At 40.7% G+C, this 23,266-nt stretch overlaps 1 protein-coding gene across 2 annotated transcripts in view; it reads left to right on the top strand.

Moving 5' to 3' along the window:
- HTR4 (5-hydroxytryptamine (serotonin) receptor 4, G protein-coupled) overlaps positions 1 to 17,992 on the top strand; it is a 170,210-nt gene extending 152,218 nt beyond the window's left edge. Inside the window, exons 7-8 of one of the 2 annotated variants that reach the window (XM_011931518.1) lie at positions 15,180 to 15,299; positions 16,231 to 17,974. In XM_011931518.1, the coding sequence (XP_011786908.1) occupies positions 15,180 to 15,299; positions 16,231 to 16,321 (211 nt within the window). In that variant the 3' untranslated portion in view covers positions 16,322 to 17,974. Of the gene's footprint in view, positions 1 to 15,179; positions 15,300 to 16,230 lie in introns of both variants that reach the window. The other variant, XM_011931519.1, reaches the window with a different exon arrangement.
- The last annotated feature ends 5,274 nt before the right edge of the window (positions 17,993 to 23,266 follow it).

Genomic DNA, 23,266 nt, shown 5'->3' with positions numbered 1-23,266 from the left:
GAAGCCCATCAGAACTCCAGGTTTGCAGATTCTGGAACTCAATTTATCAGGTTCTGAAGTTTGATTCACAGGAACCATGTACTGAGCACTTAATGCACCAGGCAGCATGCAGCAGATATAAACATGAACCACTGAAGCAAGGGATACATAATCAAGGTATTGCAGTACAGTGGACATCACTGCAGGTGTGCACAAGGTTTATCAGGAGCTGAGGGAATTGCTAACAAATCAACAGTTTCCTTGTCATCACTGGTGATGGGCATCCAGTCTCTGCTTGAACTCCTGCAATGAAAGAAGCTTCCTACCTGAGCAGCCTGCTCAAAGGTTGGGCAGCCACAGAGCTTGAAAGGTTTTCCTAATATTGAGTTGACGTTTCCATCCCTGTGGCTTCTACTCACTAACCCTCATTCTACCTTGAGAAAGAGAAAAACAGGTTATACCTCTTACGTTAGGACAGCCCTTTATGCATATTTGGCCATAGGTTCTTTCTGAGGCTTTTGTTTTTTGGAATAAATATCCCAATTTCTTTTAGTGCTTTCTGTGTATATTACTGTTGGAAATTTGGCAAGTGCAATTATATTCCCTTATTTGCAACTTTTATTTTTGTTTTTCTTGGTCATTTTTTAGTCAAAGCATGATCAGCAGACCACTCACCTTAGAATCATCTGGTAGCTTAATAAAATCACAGATTCCTGGGTCCCACTCATTGAATCAGTGCAGGGCCTGTAAATGACATTTTTACTAATATGGCTGTTATGCCATATTAAAGGTTTAGAGCCACAGTCCTAGACTTTTGTGGATCAGAAGGGTCCAAGGTGTGCTGGCATTGATTGTGATTCAGGGCTTCAAGTTATGACACATATTAGAATTCTTAGGTTCTTATAAATCTGTTTCTTTTTTTCTTTTTCTTTTTTTTTTTTTTTGAGACGGAGCCTCACACTGCCACCCAGGCTGGAGTGCAGTGGCGTAATCTCGGCTCACTGCAACCTCCGCCTCCTGAGTTCAAGCGATTCCCCTGCCTCAGCCTCCCAAGTAGCTGGGATTACAGGCACCAGGCACCACGCCCGGCTAATTTTTTGTATTTTTGTAGAGACAGGGTTTCACCATGTTGGCCAGGCTGGTCTCAAACTCCTGACCTCATGATTCACCTGCCTCAGCCTCCCAAAGTGCTGGGATTACAGGCTTGAGCCACCACGCCCGGGCCAGAATCTCTTAAAAGATAACTTTATCTAAGTTAACTGGTATAATTAGCAGAAGTTATGCTTTAAGCCAAGTAACTCTCCCCACTTAGGAGACATGGTATGACGAGACAGTCTTGTGACCATGACAAGGTGGCAGGTGGTAGGAATAAGTCATATTAATTTGATTTGAGGTTCTTTGGGGACTTGATTATGGGGTTCTTTGTCCATTGGATAAATACCTAGGACCTTGTCAGTCTTGCTGCCTGTCGTATCCTCAGGGCCTAGTAAAGTGCCTGGAACATTGTAGGACTTGACGAGGGGATAAATAAATGCTCTGTCTCTACTCTACTGGCTTACTCTCTCTTCTGTTTAACTGTCTCCATGACTATTAGTTCTTATAAGTGAGGGCAGGAAAGGGACTAGGGTGCTGACTGTAACCTTAGAGCAGAGAATTTCCCTGTAGAAAATCTGCTAAAGATTCCAGCTTTGGCTTCTTTGGTAGATAATCCCCATCCTCCTATTTCACTCGTTCTTTGTGAAAATAAAACAAAATAATTGATGTGAAATTGCTTTGCTAACTACAAATCTCTGTCCACATGAGAGTGATAATTTTAAGAACAGACTATTTATAAATTAGGCAACACAGCAGAGAATGCATACAAAGTTTAGCTTTGGAGATGGGTTTCTCTGCTCTCACCAGGCTTAGATTTTTCCCCAGTTTCCAGGTTCAGATCTTACTCAAACCTAGGACACTTACCCAATTCCTAAGAAGTCTGAGAACTTTTGCAAGTGCTTTCCAAAGAACTTCTTGCCTATCTAACTTGGTTCTTGGCTATCATCCTCCATTATCCACTGTCAATCTCTGTGATAAACAGGCTGTCCATTGACTTGAGATCTCTAGGTCTGTGTTGTCCAATAGCTTAACCACTAGCGATGCGTGACTATTTAAATTTTAATTTAACCAAAATGAAACACAACTAAAAACTCAGCTTTTTAGTCACACAAGTTATCTTCTAAGTGTTCATTAGCCACATGTGGTGAGTGGCTATTGGCTTAGATGTAAATGTAGGAAATTCTCATGATTGTAAAAAGTTTTGTTTGACCAATCAGCTCCAGAGCTATATGTGCCTTCTCTCTGGAAGGAGGCAATACAACTTTCTCTCAGACTCACTAACTCTTGTTATCAGCCAACACTCAGAAACTGATCAACCAGTTCTATTTGGATGTGCTATATAAATCTTTAACATTTCCATGTACAACATTAGTGTATTCAGATTTTTATATGAAATCAATAGAGGAAAAAATGTAAACATAGAAAAAAATGTGAAAATGAGTAAGAGGCAAAGAGAATGAGCTTCCCCCAAAACACAGCAGAAGAAAAAAAAATCTGGGTTACTGCCCCTTGTTATTTCCTTTATAAATAAAAACTATGATAACTTACAATATATTTTTTGTTGTTGTTAACTTGCTTATTATCTGCCTCTCCAGCCAGACTGCCAGTCTATGAGGGCAGGTACCATGTCACTTTTATTCCCTAAAATTTCCCCATGGTGCGGAAATTGCTCAATTAATATATTTGTTCGATAAACAGATGTTCTTATCATACTTCATTGTTCATCTGGACTGTGTATGTCAGAATAAGTTTCCACCACTTTAAAAAATATGTGTTAATTCCATAACTGAAATAGTTGTTTGTTCACTGTGAAACCACTTGTCAAATTTTGACTTCAGCACTTCAGAATTCCCCTTTTAAATAAAGGTTTTCATTCTGTGAATTGGAAGATTTTTACCCATGCATGACGAAATGATTTAGAGTTGATTTATTTTGGATCCTCAGAGGTTTCTACTAATGTTGTAAAGTTGTTTGACATTTAAAAGCCATCTTATGGCCTTTACCTTGAACTTTGGAGGTTACAATTGTATTCAACGTTTACCTCATTGTTTTGAGCCAAAACAGACTTAATCTGGGTAAATCAAAGATGGATGAGGATGACCTTCCTTTGTCTCCATTAACCCCTAGCAGGGCAGACTACATAATTTGCTGGCCAAGTGCAAAATAAAAATGCAAGCCACTTGTTCAAAAGGCAGGAAAAAGTGTTCTTAAAGGTACTAAAATTTAAAGCCTTTCTTTTCTGTTCATTCACTCCCTCCCAACTTGTCTTGGTGTTTTTTTTTTAACTTGCTAATTACCTTTGTTCTAGTAAAGAAAGTTTTGAAATTATTAGCACCAATTTATCATTCATTTATCATTGATACATGAATCAATTTATCATTCACTTTTACATTGCTCAATGCCAATTTCAAATGTAAATAAAAGAGCATTTAACTTGTATGTGGAATCATCAAAATTATACAAATCATGGTAGGTAGTTCATACACACTTTTGTATTTTGTTTTTACCAGAACAGTGCAGAAAACTAACTCAACAGCTTTTATTTCACTTTTCGATACATACACATTCTACTAATATTCACAAATTCAAGAATAAAGTTATTAAGAATTTCAAGATGGCAGCAGAGCATTAAACCTAGGTCTGGAATTCTGTATATGCACTGGTCACATACCCACAAAGCCGGCCTTGGTCCCCATCACAACATGAAGTAATCTCTCAGAAAACACTGTTCTTGTTTGAGATCACACCAGGAAGATAGTGAGAATAAAAACTTCAAAAGAACACCAATGGTCTCGTCAAATACTCAGGATTAGAAAAGTTAGTGCTGTTTGCAAAATGTACCTGCTTTTCAGAAATGTGTTAATCGGTTGGCCTAAGCTTCTCTCCAGGATGCCCACTTCTAGGCTAATGTGCTAAGGCTGAAACATTATCCCCTCCATTGAGACTTAGTGTTCAGGAAAAGTTCCTGCTTCTGGCTTAGTGGAAGGTGACCATTAGTATGTAATCAAAGGGCCATCCCACCCAGTACAGTGTCATGGCTGCAGGTGCTGGAATCTGACCCACCTGGGTTTCAGTCCTGTCTGAGATCTACCATTTAGTATCAATATGACCTTAAGCATTTGACCAAACATCTCCAAGTTTTTTTCTTCATCTGTAAAGTGAACATAATATTAGAACCCATTTCATGGGACTTTTGTTAAGGTTAAATATGATAACATCTGTTCAGGGATATGCCAGTTCCTATTACACAGAAAGCATTCAGTGAATGGAAACTGCTACATTGTTATCACAAGTATTTCCATAGCATCATCCATATCTTGGTAAAACATCTTCCTCCAGGTCTCCAGTTATTTTCTCAGCTTCCTGATAAGAATTTCTTAAGAAATGAGTCAATAAAAATCTCCATGTTCTAGACACTGCTCCTGAAACAAGGAAGGTAGAGCTCCTCTACTAGAAGAAAAGCCAGAAATAAATTAATCACGCTGTTTATAAATAATGGTTTAAGCAACATGAGACAAGACTTGTTTCCTGGGTACATCATGCCCTGTGCTGAACAGTTGGGGCTGTTATTTTGAATATGCCTTCTGGATTTTAAATTACCTGTAGGCATTTCTTTGACCCAGCATAAAATATACCAGCCATGTCAAACAAGTCGGGCACATTCTGTGAGTGTGTTTTCCCCCTTTTACTCCACAGGTGCACCCACTGTCAGGGTGTCGGGGTTTTGTGTACCAGCCCTCAGAGATCAGCACTCACAATAAAGAGGGGTTATGCATGCCACCCTGGAGGGCAAGCCCCCAAGCAACGCTCAGCTCCAGAAATGCCCAACATAGTTTATTTGAGGTCAATAATAGAGGCAGTGTGATGTGGTGACCTGGCCCTCAACCCTGGCTGCACAGTACAGCCACGGGGGACTCTTAAGCAGTAACTGAGCCTGAACTTCATTTGTAGAGATTCTATTTTAATTGGTCTGCTTGGGAACCAGAAGTCCATTTATTTTAGGAGCTTGGGTGTGCAGCAGGGTTGACAACCACTGGTGTCCTGGAAAGAGCAGGAGGCCTGTCTTCTAGTCCCTTTGTGATCATAATGAAGTCATTATCTCTCCCAATACCAATAAAAATGAGGAAGTTGAATTAGATAATGCTTTAAGTTTAGATCTAGCTGCATGTCTTAGATCACTGAGATCGTGTGGGTTCTTTATCAGGAAATGTCTCGTTTTACCAGGGAACATTTGGCAATATCTGGAGGCATTTTTGGTTGTCACAACGTGGGAATACTATTAGTGTATAGTGGGTTGTAGTGGGTTGAGGCTAGGGATACTGCTAATCATCCAACAATGCATGGAACACCCCAGAGCAAAGAATTATCTGGCCCCAGATTTCCAGATAGTGCCGAGGTTAAGAAACCCTGCTTTAAACCAGTCTTCTGAGCTTTACAACAGAGAACCTCCTTGCCAAGGACAGCAGGAGAGGTCTTTCAACAATGCCAGGAGGTTCAGCCCCTGCACCATTTGGCTCCTTTTAATCCTCATACATTCTTAAGGCAAGACCAAAAAGGAAGCCCTGTAGAAGGCAACTGATATGGTTTCTAGGAGGAAAGGTCCTGAACTTCTGTGGTTAGAGTGCCAGCAGTAACCTTGCAGATAGACCCTTTCCACAAGGCAGGCTCTAGGAGCTTGTTCTCTTACAGCATGTACTTGGCGAGGACACAGACCTCCCAATTTAGTCAGAGCAGCTGTTCAGGAAGAAATCTCCTCCAAAGCACACTGAGATACCCACTGGAAAACCATATTCCCATGTAAATCTGTGTTTAGTCCATGGTGCAATGGTGCAGGTACCTGGTCCATGGAAATGATAAAAGCTTCATCTTGTACTGGGAATTGACAAGCTGGAGTATGTTCAGAAGAGGGTAAATGCCATGATTTTCTTTACAGAATTTATGACATATAAATAGCAGTAGAAGGAACTGGGGATGCTGAACTTAGAGCAAAGAGGCTTTAGGTCATATATATTTAAAGGGCTGTTAGAGGAAACAGGAATTCAACTTCTTCTGCATAATGTGAGGGAGAGAGGTAAGAAACAAAGGATTGAGGTTATAAGAATATGTATTTCATCACAAAATGGAATGGATTGCGTTACTAGAGGGTTCCTAGTAAAGCTGAAGGAAAAAAATTGGGTGACCATCAGTCAATTAAAAGTGTTGACTGGGCCGGGCGTGGTGGCTCAAGCCTGTAATCCTAGCACTTTGGGAGGCCGAGGTGGGCGGATCACGAGGTCAGGAGATCGAGACCATCCTGGCTAACATGGTGAAACTCCGTCTCTACTAAAAAAGAGGTGGCGGGCGCCTGTAGTCCCAGCTACTCGGGAGGCTGAGGCAGGAGAATGGGGTAAACCCGGGAGGCGGAGCTTGCAGTGAGCCAAGATCTGGCCACTGCACTCCAGCCTGGGTGACAGAGCAAGACTCCGTCTAAAAAAAAAAAAAAAAAAAAAAAGTTGACTGACTGAATATCAGTAACTGGAAGAACCAAATGATCTTTAGTCAACATTTCTGGGGAAGAGGTGAATAGATGGAATAACATGTTCTCAGCCCCTTTTTGGTGATTCTGTGAGTTATAAAATCATGAGTATCATCCTACAGTGCAGTTAAGTGTAGGGGAGAGCAAACTCTACTTCAGCCAGTGTTACATTTTGTTGGGTTGAAGATGGAGAACTTCTGGAAATATTACTAGTGAGAAGAAAGATGTCAGAGATGATATTGTCACTTTTAGGGGGCCATTCTGCTTTCCTTTACTGAATCTTTGGCAGTCTGGAGTTGGTAGAAAATGTAGACATTTCCAGAGGAGAAATATCTCTGCAGATGCTCAGTGGTAAACAGCTAATTTGATGTCTGCGATTGCATTTGGAAAAAATATTGAATATATTTACTGATCAGGATATATATATATATACACACACACACACACACACACACATTCTTTGAAGCTTTAATATGAAACAAATTGTTGTTTAAAGATTTGCAAGAAGAAGGGGCTCTGGGCTGGAATTAAGGATACATCTTCTCATTCAGTTTTTTATGATACTTCCTTTTTCACACAGAGACAGTTAGGATCAGGACTTCAGGCTCTGGAAAGAAAAAGACAGAATCGCAATGTAGGAGGAACCAGGTTTCTGATGCAGTGGTTTAGTGATACAGTTAAAAGCACAGGGATTGGTATTTGATGGGCCTCAGTTTGATTTTTGGTCCTGCCACTTTGAAGCTGTGTGATCTTGCGTTAGTTACTCAACCTCTTGGTGCCTTGGTTTTTTCCTGTGCAAAATGGGAGCACAAGTGGTTCTTGCCTGATCAGACTGTTGCAAGACTTGTGTGAGATAGATACTGTACCTATACCTGGAATACAGTAAGTCATTGATAAATGACATTCTTTTTATAATCACCACCATCTTATTAGGCAAAATGGCAGGAATAGTGGTTGGTAGGACAGGATTCTGATTTCTGGAACTCTGGTTCATTATCGGAACAGGATGTGAAGAGAAATGGTGTGGTGTCAAAATCACCATAAAACCCTCTGATGAGAAATAGGATTGTTCCTGAGCAGTAGGTTCAGGAGGAGGAGGAAAAGCACTTCAGCTGCAAGGATAGGTAAGCTGTGAGAAAAGGAATGATGAAGAGTTCTAGCTGCTGTACTGCTGGAAGTGCTGTGAGGTCATCTACAAGCCCTGAGCAAGAAGACCCAATGAATGTCTCTGGTTATAAAAACAGCTGAGTACGTTCTGCTGATATTCAACCAAAGAGCCAAGAATCTACTTTTCGAAAAATTGTTTCTGAATTGTCTTTTCTTATATCCATGCCTGTTTCAGGTTATTTTTAACAAGATTCTTAGAAAGATGTCACAGTTAGAATTGCTTTTGGAGAGTTTTTGATTCTCAAAGAAATGAGCGAATTCATGTTTTGATAAACCTGACAAACAAATACATTTGGCATCTGCTCAAGTTCTTTATATCCTTTTCTGACTTTAGTTTTCTTCGCTGGCCGGTAAAATTTAATTGCTTCCTCCATGTGTAAATTGGGAATGCCTGCTTTGAGTTTCTGACTTTAAGGAAAGGAGTGTCTGTATATGTGTACATACACGTACACACACATACGTATGAATATATACACAGACACATATATAGATATGAACGATTGTCATATATAATAACTAGTTGCTTTAGGAATTCTTCGGCTTTTTGGTTCACACTTCACCATCTTTATAGTCGTCATCATCTTATCTTAGGAGCTACCATTTATTGAGCATCAGTTTATATGCCAGGCATTGAGCTCAGTGCATTGTATATGACATCTCATCGGGTCATGTCATTTACTCTATGGAGCACATATTATTGTCTTCATTTTACTGATGGGAAAACTGTAACTCAGAGAGATTAAGTAACTTGGCTAAGATCCCACAACTGGTGATGTCAGGGCCAGGATTCTAGTAATTTCCACATCCCTTTGTTGTTAACCACTAAACTGTGCTCCTTGATAGCTAACTCAAAACTCTTGTAAAAATTCAGAATTGTTGATTCTTAGACATGGAGAGGGCTTCAGAAGTGATCTGGTTAAATGTCCCCCCCAGTACAGTGATATTTTCTCTCACTTGCCTGTAAGTAGCTTTCTATCTCTTCTCCCAATGAAGGATAGCTCATTGTTACCCAGGGTAAGGCATTATATTGCTTGGCAGTCCTAGTTGTTGCAAAGTTTGGTCAAATTTTACTTCTCTGTATCTTCATCATAAAAGCTTAGAATCTTCTAGCTGGAAGTGATATGAGAGCTCAAACAGCCCAGTGGTTATCAAACATTTTTGGAAGGTTTAGCAATCTTTTCTTCAAATGGTATCTCACTTAGAAGTGCAAACAACAAAAATGGAATTGCTTTGAGCAAAGCAGGTGTTGGTGCGGAGGCATGTGTGCACAGCATCGTGACCATTGCCCCATCCCTCCGAAGTCTCCTATGACCACTCCATGAGGTTATTGGTTGAAGTCTTGTTAAAAATAACCTGAAGTAGATTGCTGACCTCGATATCTTACAGACAAGAAAATAGAGGCTTGGAGAACTCAAGAAGTTCACTGAGCTAATGCAGCCACATCATCAGAGGATCAAAGACCAGAACCTAGGAATCAGAACTCCTACATCCATTTCTCACTTACTCACTAATTCCTCCATTCATTTATTATCTTCTTATTACATGTCTAATAGGGTACAGACACTGTTCTAGGCAGAGGGGCTCCAGCAAAGACCTAGGCAGGCAAGATTCCTGTGGCTAAGGAGCTCACAGTTGGGCTTTTATCGTCTTACTTTTTCCTCATGGTCTAATTCCTGCCCTTGGAAGCTACACACAGACACATGCACTCAAAAGTTAAGCAGATCATCCTGGGAGACTTCTACATTCAGTCCATTTTTTGCTGACTTTCCAAAAGGGTGAGTTCTAGAATTTGAACTGAAAGGCTATTCACACATTTTGGTGGGTTTAGGATGCTCTTTCCTTGACAGAGTTGCAAATTATAAATTATTTTCTCTGCCTCTGGTTTTCTTTTGGGACTATGTATATAATATAGCCATAAAGGGAGAAGCTGCTTCGTGTTTATCACTCAGGAAGATGGAAAGGCCATTCAGACATGTGGGATTTTAAACTGCAAATGCCAGCTGGATTGGGTTGTAATAGGATAACCTTGAGCAGTACAGTAGGATTTGCAGTGGGTAGAGAGGGAAGGACATATGAAGCCTTTCTTGGCCTGACCCAATCTAGTTTTCCAGCTCATTTCCCTCAACTATCCCCGTTGCAGCCCAGCTCCCAGCTCCCCTGACCTAACTCTTTGTGCAATAAACATACAAGACTGGTCAGCTTTTCTCAAACAAATAGGGAATTATTTTGTCTCTGGATCATCTCTGCTGCCTCGAATGCTGTCTCACTTTCCAGCCTGGCACAAGACTACTCATTCTTCTAGGCACGGTTCCAATAGGAGCTCTCTAAACTTTCCTGGCTCACTTTCCCCTCAGTCTCTGGCCTCTCTTACCACCTGCTTGCCCTTCTCTTGGAAGTTCAGCTTATCCCTCAGTATCTTAAGTATTATTTATGTATCTGACTCACTGTCACTCACATGGGCAGCTTCTTAAGAGCACTATTTAGGGGTTGAGAATGCCTGTTGCATGAAGGTGCAAATTTAGTGATGTTGTTTCAATGAGGCTCTGAGTTCAGATCCTGACCCCACCACTCTCTAGATATTCTACCTGGGGAAAGTTACTAGGATTCGTTCCACTCAGCCAGAGCCTGCAAATAATAAAACCCATGTGATAGGCTTATTGTGAAGTTTATATGAAATAATCCATGAATTTCTTAGCACAGTAGTTGACACATAATAAACATTCAGTAAATATTGGCTGTGTTTAAAACATACTTTTAAGGTATTTTCTCTGAGATATTTTCAGGTTCTTTTATATTGGAATACTATAGAAAAAACAGGTAGATAGTCTGACTCCCAAAGATTCAGGTTTCAATCCTTTTATTTGCCATTTAGGAACCGTGGTAGACAATGGAAAAAAGTCAAGAAAGGACATTGATTTGACCTCTTAGTTCCGTGTGCATATTGAGAAATAGGGAAAGAAGTACATTGGGATTAGAATCAGCCACGCCTGATTTGCTCTCGCACTTTGGTGTATTGAAACATGGACGTATCTGAGGCTGGCGATGGAATTAAAGGGCCTTGGGAATACATTTTGTCCAGAGGCCACAATGTTAACATCCTAAAGTGTGAAAGCTCAACTTTCTGCAAGCTTCAAAAAACAGTAGAAAGAAAGATTCTAGAGCTCGTGCCCTGCAGATGCATTGCTTTATGTCCTTGCCAAGACACTGTGCTTTCTGCAATTTAGTTTTCTCATCTGTCTGATAGGAGCTTTTGTCACTTGCATGCTACTTTCATGATTTTTTTATCATATCACCGCTCTACCCATGCCATGCTAGTATTTATTTACTATTTTTCTTTAGATACGTTTTAAATCTAAATAAATGTATTTGTAAAGGAAACTCTGTATCATGACCTTAAATGCAAAATTACATAGAAAAGATGATTTTTAATATAAATGCAATGAAAATAAAACAAAGTTATTAAAATTTAACTTTATCCTGTTTTTTTGTCAAAGGCTTCGAGCCTGAAGCCTGCACTGCGTTTGTTAGGTATTAGAGACTTGTTAAACCAGAGCAGGACCACACTGAGTCAGAATGACTGAATGAAATAATTGGAATCCCCTTGCTGTCATTTAGATTATTTAATGCTGTGCCCATTGTCTGAGATTTCACTCACAGAACACAGCCCATGTTTGGGAAACGCTTGATCTTCTAGCCTCTGTAGAATTCTGGTTGATAGTGAATCTAAAGACAATTTAAGAAATTGACTTTTAACAAGCGAATTTGCTGATAACTTATTACAAATCTATGTGTCTCACGGTTTGTAGACATCTCGGTTTTTATCAGCTAACAATAGCCAAGAATTCTATTTCTCATCACATGAAGATCACCTAGAAAAACATTGCTTTGTAGATCTCTTTACATTTTTTGCTTTCTCATTTTCATAATCACCAAGTCTTTTCTCATCTGTTTATCTTCAATGTGATGAAAACCAATAAATACTCACTTGTCCACTTTGCTGAAATGTATGTTTTATTTCATTGTTTCCATTCCTTTCCCTTTGGGAGCACCACCGAATGCTTCAGATTTCTAGCTCTGGCCCCTCTGACCTGCCTGTGCTTTCTCTCTACTGCCCCCTAAGTCTCTATCTCTAAGCTCTCTCTCTGGTATGAGTAGAATGGCTGGCGGGAAATCTCAGACACCTGTGTGCGGAAAAATCAACTGAGAGCAGTTTTTCAAAATGCAGATTGCCGCTCTCTCCACCTCAGTCCTGCCCTCCTGCCTTCCCTGTCAAAGGTCTGGTATGGATCCTGGGAATCTGTATTTTATATAAATACCCAATATAGTTCTCATGCACATAGCCACTGGACCTTTGAGAAAGATGTCTTAGCAAGTGATTCTCCTCCTTCTCCTCCTACTCTTCCTCCTCCTCTTCCTTTTCTTCTTCCTCTTTTTCTCCTTCTTGCTCCTCCTCCTATTCTTTCTTCTAGAGAACAGATAATTGTAAGTCTGTTTCATTAACTGCTCATATTAAACTTCGTTATAAAGCTTCCCACCACATAAATGATTTCCATGTTTCCGAATGGGCAGAATTCTTGATTTGAAGGGCAGAATACCTGAAGTACTAGATCCGCCATTACCCATCAATCAGTCCATGCCCCTACATTACACTTTCCTATTCCTCTAACATGGTAATAAGACTCTGTACCTTCTTGCCCTACAGATTTGCACTGAAGATAAAATGTGAGAAAAGATATGACAATGCTTTGTAAATTGTCAGGGATTTTTACCAACACGATTATAACAAGAAACTGCATTTTAAAAACTCATCCGTTAAAATATTGGAGAAAGATTCTTTTTAAATGATGTTTTGCATCAGGGATTTTGAGTGGCTCTGCCAATGTTTTTGATCAAACATATGTTTGAGGAGAGACAGTTGTGATCTCGCTGCATTTTAAGTTGTGGCATCTCAGCCCCACCCTATCCTATCCTACCCAGATACGTTTAACAGCTTTGCAATGTAATTTCACAGATTCCTGAATTGAGGTCTTTCAGATTCTTTAATACAAATCCAAAATTACCCTCCCTGTGTTTCCCGTGAAACCTCTTCCCTCCACATGGAATATAAAGTATCAGATACTAACAATAGAATATTAAAAGCCAGATTTGAAGCAATTACCCACAGCTTTGGAGAACAGTCCCACACACAGCTGGTGCCCAATCAGAAGGCCTGTCTCTGTCACCCACCATCCCTGCTACTCATAGAATCAGAATGTCAGAGTTGCGAAGGATCTTATAGATTATCCTCCCCTTCATTTAACAAATGGGAAAAGTGAGGCACAGGAAAGGGACGAAGTCATCCAGAGTCACTCAAATGGAGGCATTAGAACCCAGGTACCTGTCTTCTGGTTGCTACACTCTGCTGCTTTCTTCTCTGAATTAGTAGGATGACCTTGTAGCTGGGAGTGAAAGGGACTTCCTGAGTGTTAAAGCCACATGCACTATGATCTTGTTGCACAGGATGGAGGTCTCTTGTGGTGCAGCATAATGTACCATATTGTTTTTTATCATGTATGAAGGCCTAAAAGGCAGATGACACTAAACTGTTAACTGTGAACAATGATGTAAGTATAACAATGAGAACCGCGGCTATGAGCCAACTATCCATAAGATCATTCTATCATTATTCTCAAGTTCCCATCCGTCCTGCTGAGAGAGATGGTTGTGAGTCCGTCATAGAGTTAGATGCTGGGCCACTGTTCTTTCTCCATGGCCAGAGCTATATTGATGTAACCTGGTATTAGGCATCAAATAGCAATACTAGAGTATTTTCAATCTTTATTTAAATCTCTAAAAGAATTGTACAACAGAGCCAACATATTGAAGCTGAGTTTGCCAGTGTCAAAGATAGATAGAGAGGGAGAGAAAGAGAGAGCCAATGTAGCCCTTCGGGAAACATTTCTCAAAGAACCTCTTCCTCTCTCCAATTGCTCTGGAGCCTTCCACATGCCCAACCACATGGTTTTCTTCAGCTCTGATCTTTTTGACTTGTCTTTTATCCTCACCCCTCATTCTTTATTATGTTTATTCATGTAACCCCTCTCTTTGTCTCCTGTACTTTCCTCCTACCTTTGCAGGGCTTTTTCCCCTCCTTTACACGTAGTCTCCCTAGTTCTACATCACAGAAAACATTGGATTCCACCTGGCAATGACTTTTCTTTAATGGTCAGATGGAGTTAGCAGGAAAGAGTCCAATGTTAGCATCACAGTCATATTGTGTTGCAATAAATGGAGACGTCACATCACACTGCAGATTTCTCACAGGTGGAACATTTATAACATGCACCCCTGTACATATTCATTTCACCCAGGAATCTGCCATAGTGGGACAAAGAAATGCTAGCTATAGTGGTAGTTGTCAAAACGATGAATGACAATACAGTAGAACAATTACTAGCACAGATGCTAGTGTCAAAAATGACTTAAATGTAAGGTCTGACCCTGTCATTTATTAACTGTGTACACTTGGGCAAGTTACTTATACTCCTTGAAGCTCAGTTTCCTTCCTGTTAAATGGATATAGTACATGAATTAAGGCATATAATGCATTCAGCCCAATGCCTGGCACACCAGTGCTGCACTAATGGGTGGTTATTTTCATCATTGCTAATAATGACAATAATAACAAATATGACACAAAGGGAATTTGGCCAATGAGAGATGAGAAATTCTTATTTTTTTTCTTCCCTCTCTCCCTCCTTCCCTTCCTTCTTTCTTTCCTTTCCTTCCTTTCTTTCTTTCCTTCCTCCTTCCCTTTCTTCCTTCTCTCCTTCCTTCCTTTTTTACCTTCGTTTCTTCCCTTTCATTCATTCTTCTTTCTCTCAATAGATATTTTCAATGAATAAGACAGATAAAAATGTAAGGGAGCATGTAAAGGCCTGAGGGCACATCTTGAGTTATCTAGAGAGTTTACACTTTAAAAAGGCATGTGGAAAATGTGGAGGAAGGAACATATAACCAAGGATGAATCAAGGATGAACAAAAGCTATGTTCAGAGCTATGTTCGGATCTAACCCAGAAATAGTTAGATCTCATTATTTAGGGAAGAAATCTTGCATATTCTGCTGTAATAAGAATAGACTTCCAACTGGAAAGAAGAGAACATTTTAGGGAGAAAGTTGCTGTCCAGGATTGATGGAAAGCATTTAACTCTTCCTAGCCAAGATGTGTCACGTCTCAGGGGTTTAAAGGAACTTGTTGCTAACAAGTCTGATGATCTTTGTCTAGGACTGGGGAATAGGTGGAAGCCTGGAGATAGTAAATATTGCCCCAATTTTTCAAGAAACACTAAAGCTAAACTCCAGAAACCATAGACTCATAGCTTGTGTAAGTAAGATTCACTGTTGTATAATAATTCATGCCAAATAATTTCTTTATCTGTTAGGAAAGACTTTCTGTTTGGCAGAGACATTTTAGCAAGGCATTGGACAAAGCCTGTCAGAGTGGGTCCATTCTCAGGCACATTGAGCATTAGATGTTTGACTGCCAGGAAGCCTGTCTTGGGGTAACTATGATTTTCTGTTTTATCTTGCTCAACATTTTTTACCTTGCCTGAAAAACTAAAAGGCAGATGACACTAAACTGAAATATCTATGATTGTAGATTATTTGATCTTCCTATGTGCTTGCAAAAACCTTAAGATCTAGTTTGAGTGGATGCTAAATAATCATATCTTGCATGTTAAAATTGCTATGATTTGGAATGATCTCAGCTGACTAAAGTGATATCAAACCAAGATAGCAAAGTTTAACTGAGTGAAATGTGATGGTTTATATTTTGGCTCAAATAAATAAATAAATAAAATCAACTATGCAGCAATGTAATAAAGAACCTTAGGAACTGACAGTTGTATCAAAAATGATCAAAGTTGGCCGCAAGCTCAATATACGCCAATAACTTATTACCATTGTTAGAAATGAACTGAATTTGACTACATTCATAGAAGTAAACCCAATTGATGATGACAAATACATGATGTAAGTCAGGCTCACTGCGAAAATTTGTGCACTTTCCTAGTACCATAATTCAAGAGAGGTATTCAAAGGACAGTGCCCATTATGGGGAATAATCTGGAAACCATAATATATAATGAACTATTAAAGAAAATGGAATGTGTAGCCTGGAGTAGAGAAAACTTGAAGGATATAATCGGTAGAGGGCACAATGCTGAGGGAGCCTGATAGGCGCACTGGGTCCATCAGGTAGAAGCCACATGGACACCGATTTTGGCTGAATATTGGTGGGTTGTTTCTAATAGCTATTGTTGCCCAGGATTAATATGGACTGGCCTGTCATTTGAAATTCCTAAGTAGAAGCCAAATAGCTACCCGTCTGCATGGCACAGAGTGTTCCTGCCATGTAGGTGGGCTCTTTCAGGAGATGATCTGCAACATCCATTTCAATTCTGAGGTTCTGTAATCTTCTCCTCTCTCTAGGGATGCAGTGGAGTGTGGTGGCCAATGGGAGAGTCAGTGTCACCCGCCAGCAACTTCTCCTTTGGTGGCTACTCAGCCGAGTGACACTTAGGCCCCTGGGACAATGACCCAGAAGACAGCCATGCCTCCGAAAGAGGGCCAGGTCCTAAGCTGCTGCTTGTGCGCGACTGCACCCGGTATTCTCTTCACCTGAGGCCTTCCGTCCGCCGGTGCAGGAACCCGGTGCAAGCTGGGCTTTTCCTCCGAGATTCCAGCAGGTGGCGCTGGAGGGAGTCAGAGGACATAATGGCCTCCTTGTTCACTTTTTATTTCCCAGCACTTCCTCTTCCCAGATTCTCTGCTCTTGCCGCATGGTCTCTTGGTGTCTCTGACGTGTTCCCGTCACTCACTGTGTCTGATCTGTCTCGCTCGCGTTCTAAGCACGATAGCTTGTTGTGTCCTATCGCGGTCACTGATGTCTCCAAACACACCTTCTTTGTTGTGTGGGCTCACAGATATCAACAAAATACTCCCTCTCTGCTCCTGTCTTAGCCAGAGTCCTCGCTCCTGTCTTGCTTACTTGCTTAGTCACGTCCGTCACAGCCATGTTCAAGCTATCCCCTGTCTCTTCTTCACCCTGTTCTGTGCCAGACGCTAACACAGTTTTCTCCCTGTGTCTGGGTCCAAACGTGCATCCTCTTGGCCGGCCCCCTTGTCAGTCCCAGACATCCACTTGCTCTTCCTTATTTCCAATGTCCGTCCTCCTCTTCAGGACATGCTCCATATATTTTCCATGGAAGACACAGGGTCAGAGATCTATCAGAGGAAAATGGTCTCCACAGCAACTCCGGAGGGAAACTGAAGACAGATAGCTTCCCCCTGGTGTCCTGGCCGCTGGCGTGTCTGCCCTGAGATGCTCGCTGTCCTGCTGGGCTAGAACGGGACATCTTCTAAAGAGCCTTGGGCAGAGCTAGCAACATCGTAGGTGTTTATTAGGCTTCAGGATCTTTCCCATGAACTTGTGATGTCATTTTAAAACCTTTCAATCTGGCTTTGTTGCTCCCAAAGGAAGAGAACTGTTGGAAGTTAACACTGGGTAGACTCATTTTTCTCTACAGCTCCCCCCAGGTGCAGGAGGGCAGGATCCAGCAGTACTGGGGCTGCGTAGGCAATGCTGGACTTGAAGCCAGAGGACCCAAATTGCCGCCCTGGCTGTGCTGCTAACAAGCTGTGAGATCTTGAATACTGTTTTTTCATCTCTGGACCCCACTTTCCACATCTGTGCACTCAAGCTTGGACTAGAGGACCTTTAAGTTTTCTTTCTGTTTCTAGGACAACAGGATGCTGCTATAGCCGTCTGCTACCTCGAGAAGCCATGGCCTGCCTGCCTTTTGGCTTTGTTTCAAACGAAAGACCCTCCTCATTTGGGCCTTTTAGACCCCTGACCTTTCCAGTTTTTTCATTTAGATTAACCTGGATGTCTTTTATTCAAAGCTGAGTCAGTGGCTCTTGCAAATGCCCCAGAGCAAAAGTCCCTGGAAGGTAAATGCCAAACCCAGAGCCATGTGAGATTCTGACTTTGATCTTGGTTGTGGTTTGATAGCATCTCAGGATTATTTATCATACTCTCTTTTTTTCTTGTTGCTTATGAAGTGTCAGTTATTGTTTCCATTGTTGTTTACTTTAGTTCTGGAACGGAAACTGACAGGAAGAAACTTTGGAATAAGGAAGAGAAGATTGACCAAACCATCCAAATGCCAAAAAGGAAAAAAAAAAGAAAAAAGCCTCTCTGTCCTATGAAGGCTTAATTCTGTTGGGGATAAAGTCATGTTTTAGGGAAGGGAAATAGCCTCTGAAAGAGAAATGCTATTCAGAATTCCTTAGAAATATCTCTCCATGCTGATATGTTCTTTGTGTGGACTGGGATTCTCCCTGATCAATGGAGCAGATGGAACCTGGGAACTATTCTTGTCACATATGAAGAAAGTTTATTTAAGTTCTAACTTGCACCCTGACTCTATGGCTGGACCAATCCCCTTTGATTTTTCAAGTCATTGTTCCCCTGCCATCACTAGGCTCAGCAACCACCTATTAGCAGGCAAGCACCATTTGAGGTGCTTTTCTAATATGAAGAAGGGAGCAGCCAGCTTCTGGGCCCCGCGGCTCTGGACCTGATGATGAGACCCAACCAATCTGCTGTGGCTGCCCACACACCCACCCACTGCCTGCATGAGCACATTGGTGGGAGGAGTACAGCACAGAGGCAGTGCGTGCACTGGGTCCATTGCTGACTTATTAAACAAACTGAACTAATTCCTGAATGTCTCAGACCTCAGAGAGAATCTCTCTTGTCTACTTCACAAAGCTGTTGTGGAGATAAGTAAGATAACTTTTTTTGTGAAAACATTCTGTAAATCATAAAATGCCATTCCATATATTTATCATTATTTTGGGTGTTTTGGATTACTGTGGATGTGCCTGAGCACTCAAGGACTAAGAATTTATTTACCAGAAGGTAAACCAACTTAAGAGAGTAAGTTTCTATGCTGATAAAGAAACAGAGAAAGAAATGCCCCAGGGCAAAGGTCACAGGAAGGTAAATGCCAAACCCAGAGCCTTGTTAAAAAAAAAAATATTCTAAGAGCACCCCTTGGGTATTAATTCTTCCTGCATTCCCAGCACTTTGGAAGGCCCAGGTGGGCGAATCACTTGAGGTCAGGAGTTCAAGCCTGGCCAACATGGTGAAATTTGATCTCTACTAAAACTACAAAAATTAGCTGAGTGTGGTGGCATCTGCCTGTAGTCCCAACTACTTGGGAGACTGAGGCAGGTGAATTGCTTAAATCCATGAGGCAGAGGCTGCATTGAGCTGAGATTGCACCACTGCACTCCAGCCTGGGCAATAGAATGAGACTCCATCTCACTAAATCAATCAATCAATCAATAATATTCTAGGAATTGTAGAAGCATCCTTTGGGTATTAATTCTTCCAAATCTGCCCATCCTAATTTGGTCATTTCAGGTTGCCCAACACACAAATTTATGAATGACAAAAACTCATTTAAAGGGATTTTGTTATTCACAAAGTAGGGGACTACAGGCTAATTTTGATGATAATGAGTGCAACTTCTCATATGACTTCAAAGTCACATGGAATAAGATTCAAATGTCTGTTCACTATAAAAAATGTATTTGAAGAAGAAAATACTTGGGCCATCAAAATCCCCACACTGTAAATTATATATATACAAATCCTATGAAAAAAATCAAACATGGACCAGACTATGACCAACTAGCACGAATACTACATAAAGAGTCAACTAAGATATTGAACCTGATAACTTTTGAGAATTTTGCTGATCTGATAGTCTATGTATATGATTGTTAATTGTGGTTTAATGCTATTTTAGCTAACACCTTAATTTTATTTACATTTTTAATAAAGTAGAATTACAAAGGGGCCACGTATACAGTTTATAATGCACTGAGATCCCTTGTATAATCAACATATAAAGTACATGTGTGCCCACCACATAGAACATGAAACAATTCTATCACTTCAAAGGATTACAAATTGTAATGATGGTTTTGTTTTTGGTTTGTGAGATTGTTAGTTATAGCTATGATTTATTTGAAGCTAAGGCTTTGAAGGTCCTAGAATCCCTGATTCTAACTTTGTTTACATGGAAAGCGTCTTTGGCTTTATGATCATCAACTTTTTCCAGAAATGTGTTATGGAAAAAATTGGAGCCTACATAGATTTTTTAATTGATAAATTCTATTTATTGATAAATTATACATATGTTTATATGAATGCATTCTGTACATGTTTATATAAATTATATATTCAAGGAAAAAAATGAGTCTGAAAACTAATAACTGAATTTTGAATATGCAATAAAATGCCAAAGTCAACTCCCATGCCTCAGTCTTGTGGAGCTTCTTGGGAACCTCCAAGATCCCAGGGCATCCTCTAGTAGCTATGTCATTTGAAGCTGGAGAATTTTCTGACTCCAGTACCAAGTTCCCCTCAAAGGAAAGCTAGAAGCCCCAAGCCCCTAGATAATGTGATTTTACCAGATTCTACCTGTCTGCCTATCTGTCACCATCAAGGCCTCCAGCAATAAGACAGATCTCTATGACATGGTCACCTCATGAGCAGAGGATGGGGATCCTGTCCAGCTACTCTCAGAGCACAAACCACGAGGAGCCATTTAAGGCAGTGTGACAGTGTATATCTGGAGGTCTCGGATTGAGGTTAAGCATGTCATCCCTGCTGAAGCCTTTAGAAAAAAAAAAACTGGGGGTGGGGGGTGGGTGGGTGGTGTCATGAGCCATCCAAGAGCCTGGAGTTCATCTCCCTTAGGCCCAGGTTATGTGTCAATGAAATCTAGGTACCATCTCTTCTGGGTGTGGAACGATGGAATGAACCCTGTCAGCCGTCAAGAGACAGAGCAATGTCCAGAGTAAAATAGACTTAGCTCTTTTGTTTACCTCTTGGGACCTATCTTCTCACATATAAAATGCCAGAGGTGGACAAGAATTAGGTTCTCACATCAGAATCCTTTCTTCATACACAAATTTACCTGGAATTCCATCACATGAAAGATTCAAGCAGGATGGGGAATAGGTAGGTCTGGATCCTCCATCTCTGGTTATTGTAATCTATGCCCTGGAAGGAATCTTCTTGGGAGCCTAAAGCCCAATTGCTTGATCGGGGAATATCCTCTGTGCCGGTGCTTATTTTCCTCCTGTCCTTAGCTTTTCTGAGGCAGTGTTCATAATACTGCCATGAACTGTTTTTTCCAGGTGACAATCATTTCCTCACAATCACACATCCCCATTACAAAATCTCTTCCTCCAATCAGAAAGCACACTGTCTCCTGAAACTTCCTTCCTAGAATGAAGACCCGAGCCTTCACTGGTTGTGAAGCACCTGCTACTAGACCCCAGAAAGTTCCTGCAGAACCCACCTTCAAACTAACCTACCCTTGGGAGAACGCCCTCTTTCTTGATTTCTTTACAAATTGTCTATTTTCATGTTGGAGCATCTCTAGATTCATTCAAGGGGAAGAGACTAGTATTGATTTAGCACTTACTGTGCGCTAGGTGGTTTCTATTCGTTATAGTTTAATTCTCTCAATAGCACTATGGCATTCAGAGAAAAAGAGATTTTCTGAACAACAACTATGAGGCAGGGTCTCTTGCCAGAAGCCTACTAATAAAGAAACCTGACAAGGTCTCTACTCTCTCTTGTCAGAAACCAGAAAATAAACAAGGAGACATATATACATGAACAAGACAAGTTTAGATACTGATATGTGCTATAAAAAGAATAAAAAATAGAGATGGGCAAGGGGGTGTTTCAGCTGAAGTAGTTAGGCAAGGTTAGATGGAGGAGGTGTGCTCTGTGATGGGGGACAAGAATGCTAAGGAGTCAGGCATATGTTTCATCTGAGGGAATATCATGTCAGGCAAAGGGAAAGGCAAATACAAATGCACTGGGGCAGAAATGTGCTTGACATAGCCAGTACAGCCTAATAAATGTGAAAAAAAGTGGTATGAGATGGGATCAGAGAAGTGAGTAAAGGCTGATCATAACCCAGTAGCTTTGGTGCCATTTACCAGTTACTACATGTCAGCCTTGGTGAAAGAATTTTACATGAGACACCTCATTTAACCCTGTTAAGGTAAGTATCATTTTCCCATCATAGGGATCAGAAAACCAGGCTATATGTCAGAGAAGTTAATCTGGAATTTTTAAGGATGCAGAAATTACCTGCGGCTGGAAATGGAGTGCAGGTTCCACCAAATCTAGGGGGCTTGATCCATCTGAGGCCTGTTCTTGTTAGCAGCAAGAACAATTCTTGAAATGGATGGATTCTCTTCTTGTGCACTATTCCCCTTTGTCTCTGTGTTTCTCCGTGGAGTTTTGGCTATCTGCAAACAAAGATGCATTTATGCAGTAGGTCTTCATTGATTTCAAGTTAGCTAGTTCCAAATGGCATCTAATTGGAAGGAAAAACCAATTATTGGCCAGCCAGAAAGTGATTCTTGATAAAAATTATTTTATCAGAAATGAGTGGAAATCAATCTGGCTATGTAACCGTAGACTTTCTCATGCATTTCCTTATCTCTATCCTTACTGACATCATCCTTTCTACAACTGACATTATCTTTCATCTGCATTGGGGAATTAGGCTCTAAAGCGTAACTTTCAGCATGCCATTTCCTCAATCAAAACCCCTGAAGGACTCCTCATGGCCTACCAATACTTTCTCTAAGTCCACTGTCAGAGTTTTTCTTCCAACTATTCCCCTCATCCCTGCAAAGCAAACAATATGCTCAACTCTTTGGATTTGCACATTCAGCTACTACTCCTGCTGTTCTTTCCACTGGGCATGCTTCCCCTGGCACCTCTTACATGGTGTATTTCAAATACCACCTCCTACCCGAAGTCTTTTCCAGCCTCAAGGACGGCATGAGGTTTTTGACCTATTCCAACTCCCAAACACTTTATGTGTTCTTCTCCTGTGACATTTCGATATGTTTTCAGTGTGCTTCATTAATTATGTTCTTTTTGATCTCTCCTACCAGATTTTGAGCTCTTTGAGGACTGTGGCCAATTCTTATTGCTCATCTTTCTCTTTCCTAGTGCCCAACACAGGTTTTTGTGCCCTGAAGTTATCAAATAAATTCATTGGATGTATTTGTTTGGAAGAATGTGAAGCTTTTCATTGTTATGGCATCTCCACTGTACCAGTCCGCTTTGCCCCTTCAGTCCCAAATCTCAGTGCTGCTCTGCCATTAGTACTCCACCCACTGTAAAAGCTGCAGCCTTCTGATAAGAGAAAACTCTTTCAGTGACAGTTTTGAATAAAATCAAGATGTTTATCATACCTTTTGCAAGTGGCAGAAAGATTGGAGTTTTAAAATACCGTTATATCCCTGAGTTATGGCAAGCTTATTTTCTCTTTTGGTCCTGTCTATTGAAAAAGGACTTAAGCTTAAAGTTTTGTATTTATAGAATGCTGTGATGAAGCAGACTGAAGTTTTG

The sequence above is a fragment of the Colobus angolensis genome, unplaced genomic scaffold (genome assembly GCF_000951035.1).
Source record: "Colobus angolensis palliatus isolate OR3802 unplaced genomic scaffold, Cang.pa_1.0 Scaffold90, whole genome shotgun sequence".
NCBI classification, from domain to species: Eukaryota; Metazoa; Chordata; class Mammalia; order Primates; family Cercopithecidae; genus Colobus; species Colobus angolensis.
Note: the sequence above shows the minus strand (reverse complement) of the source record. Positions and strands in the feature narration are given on the sequence as shown.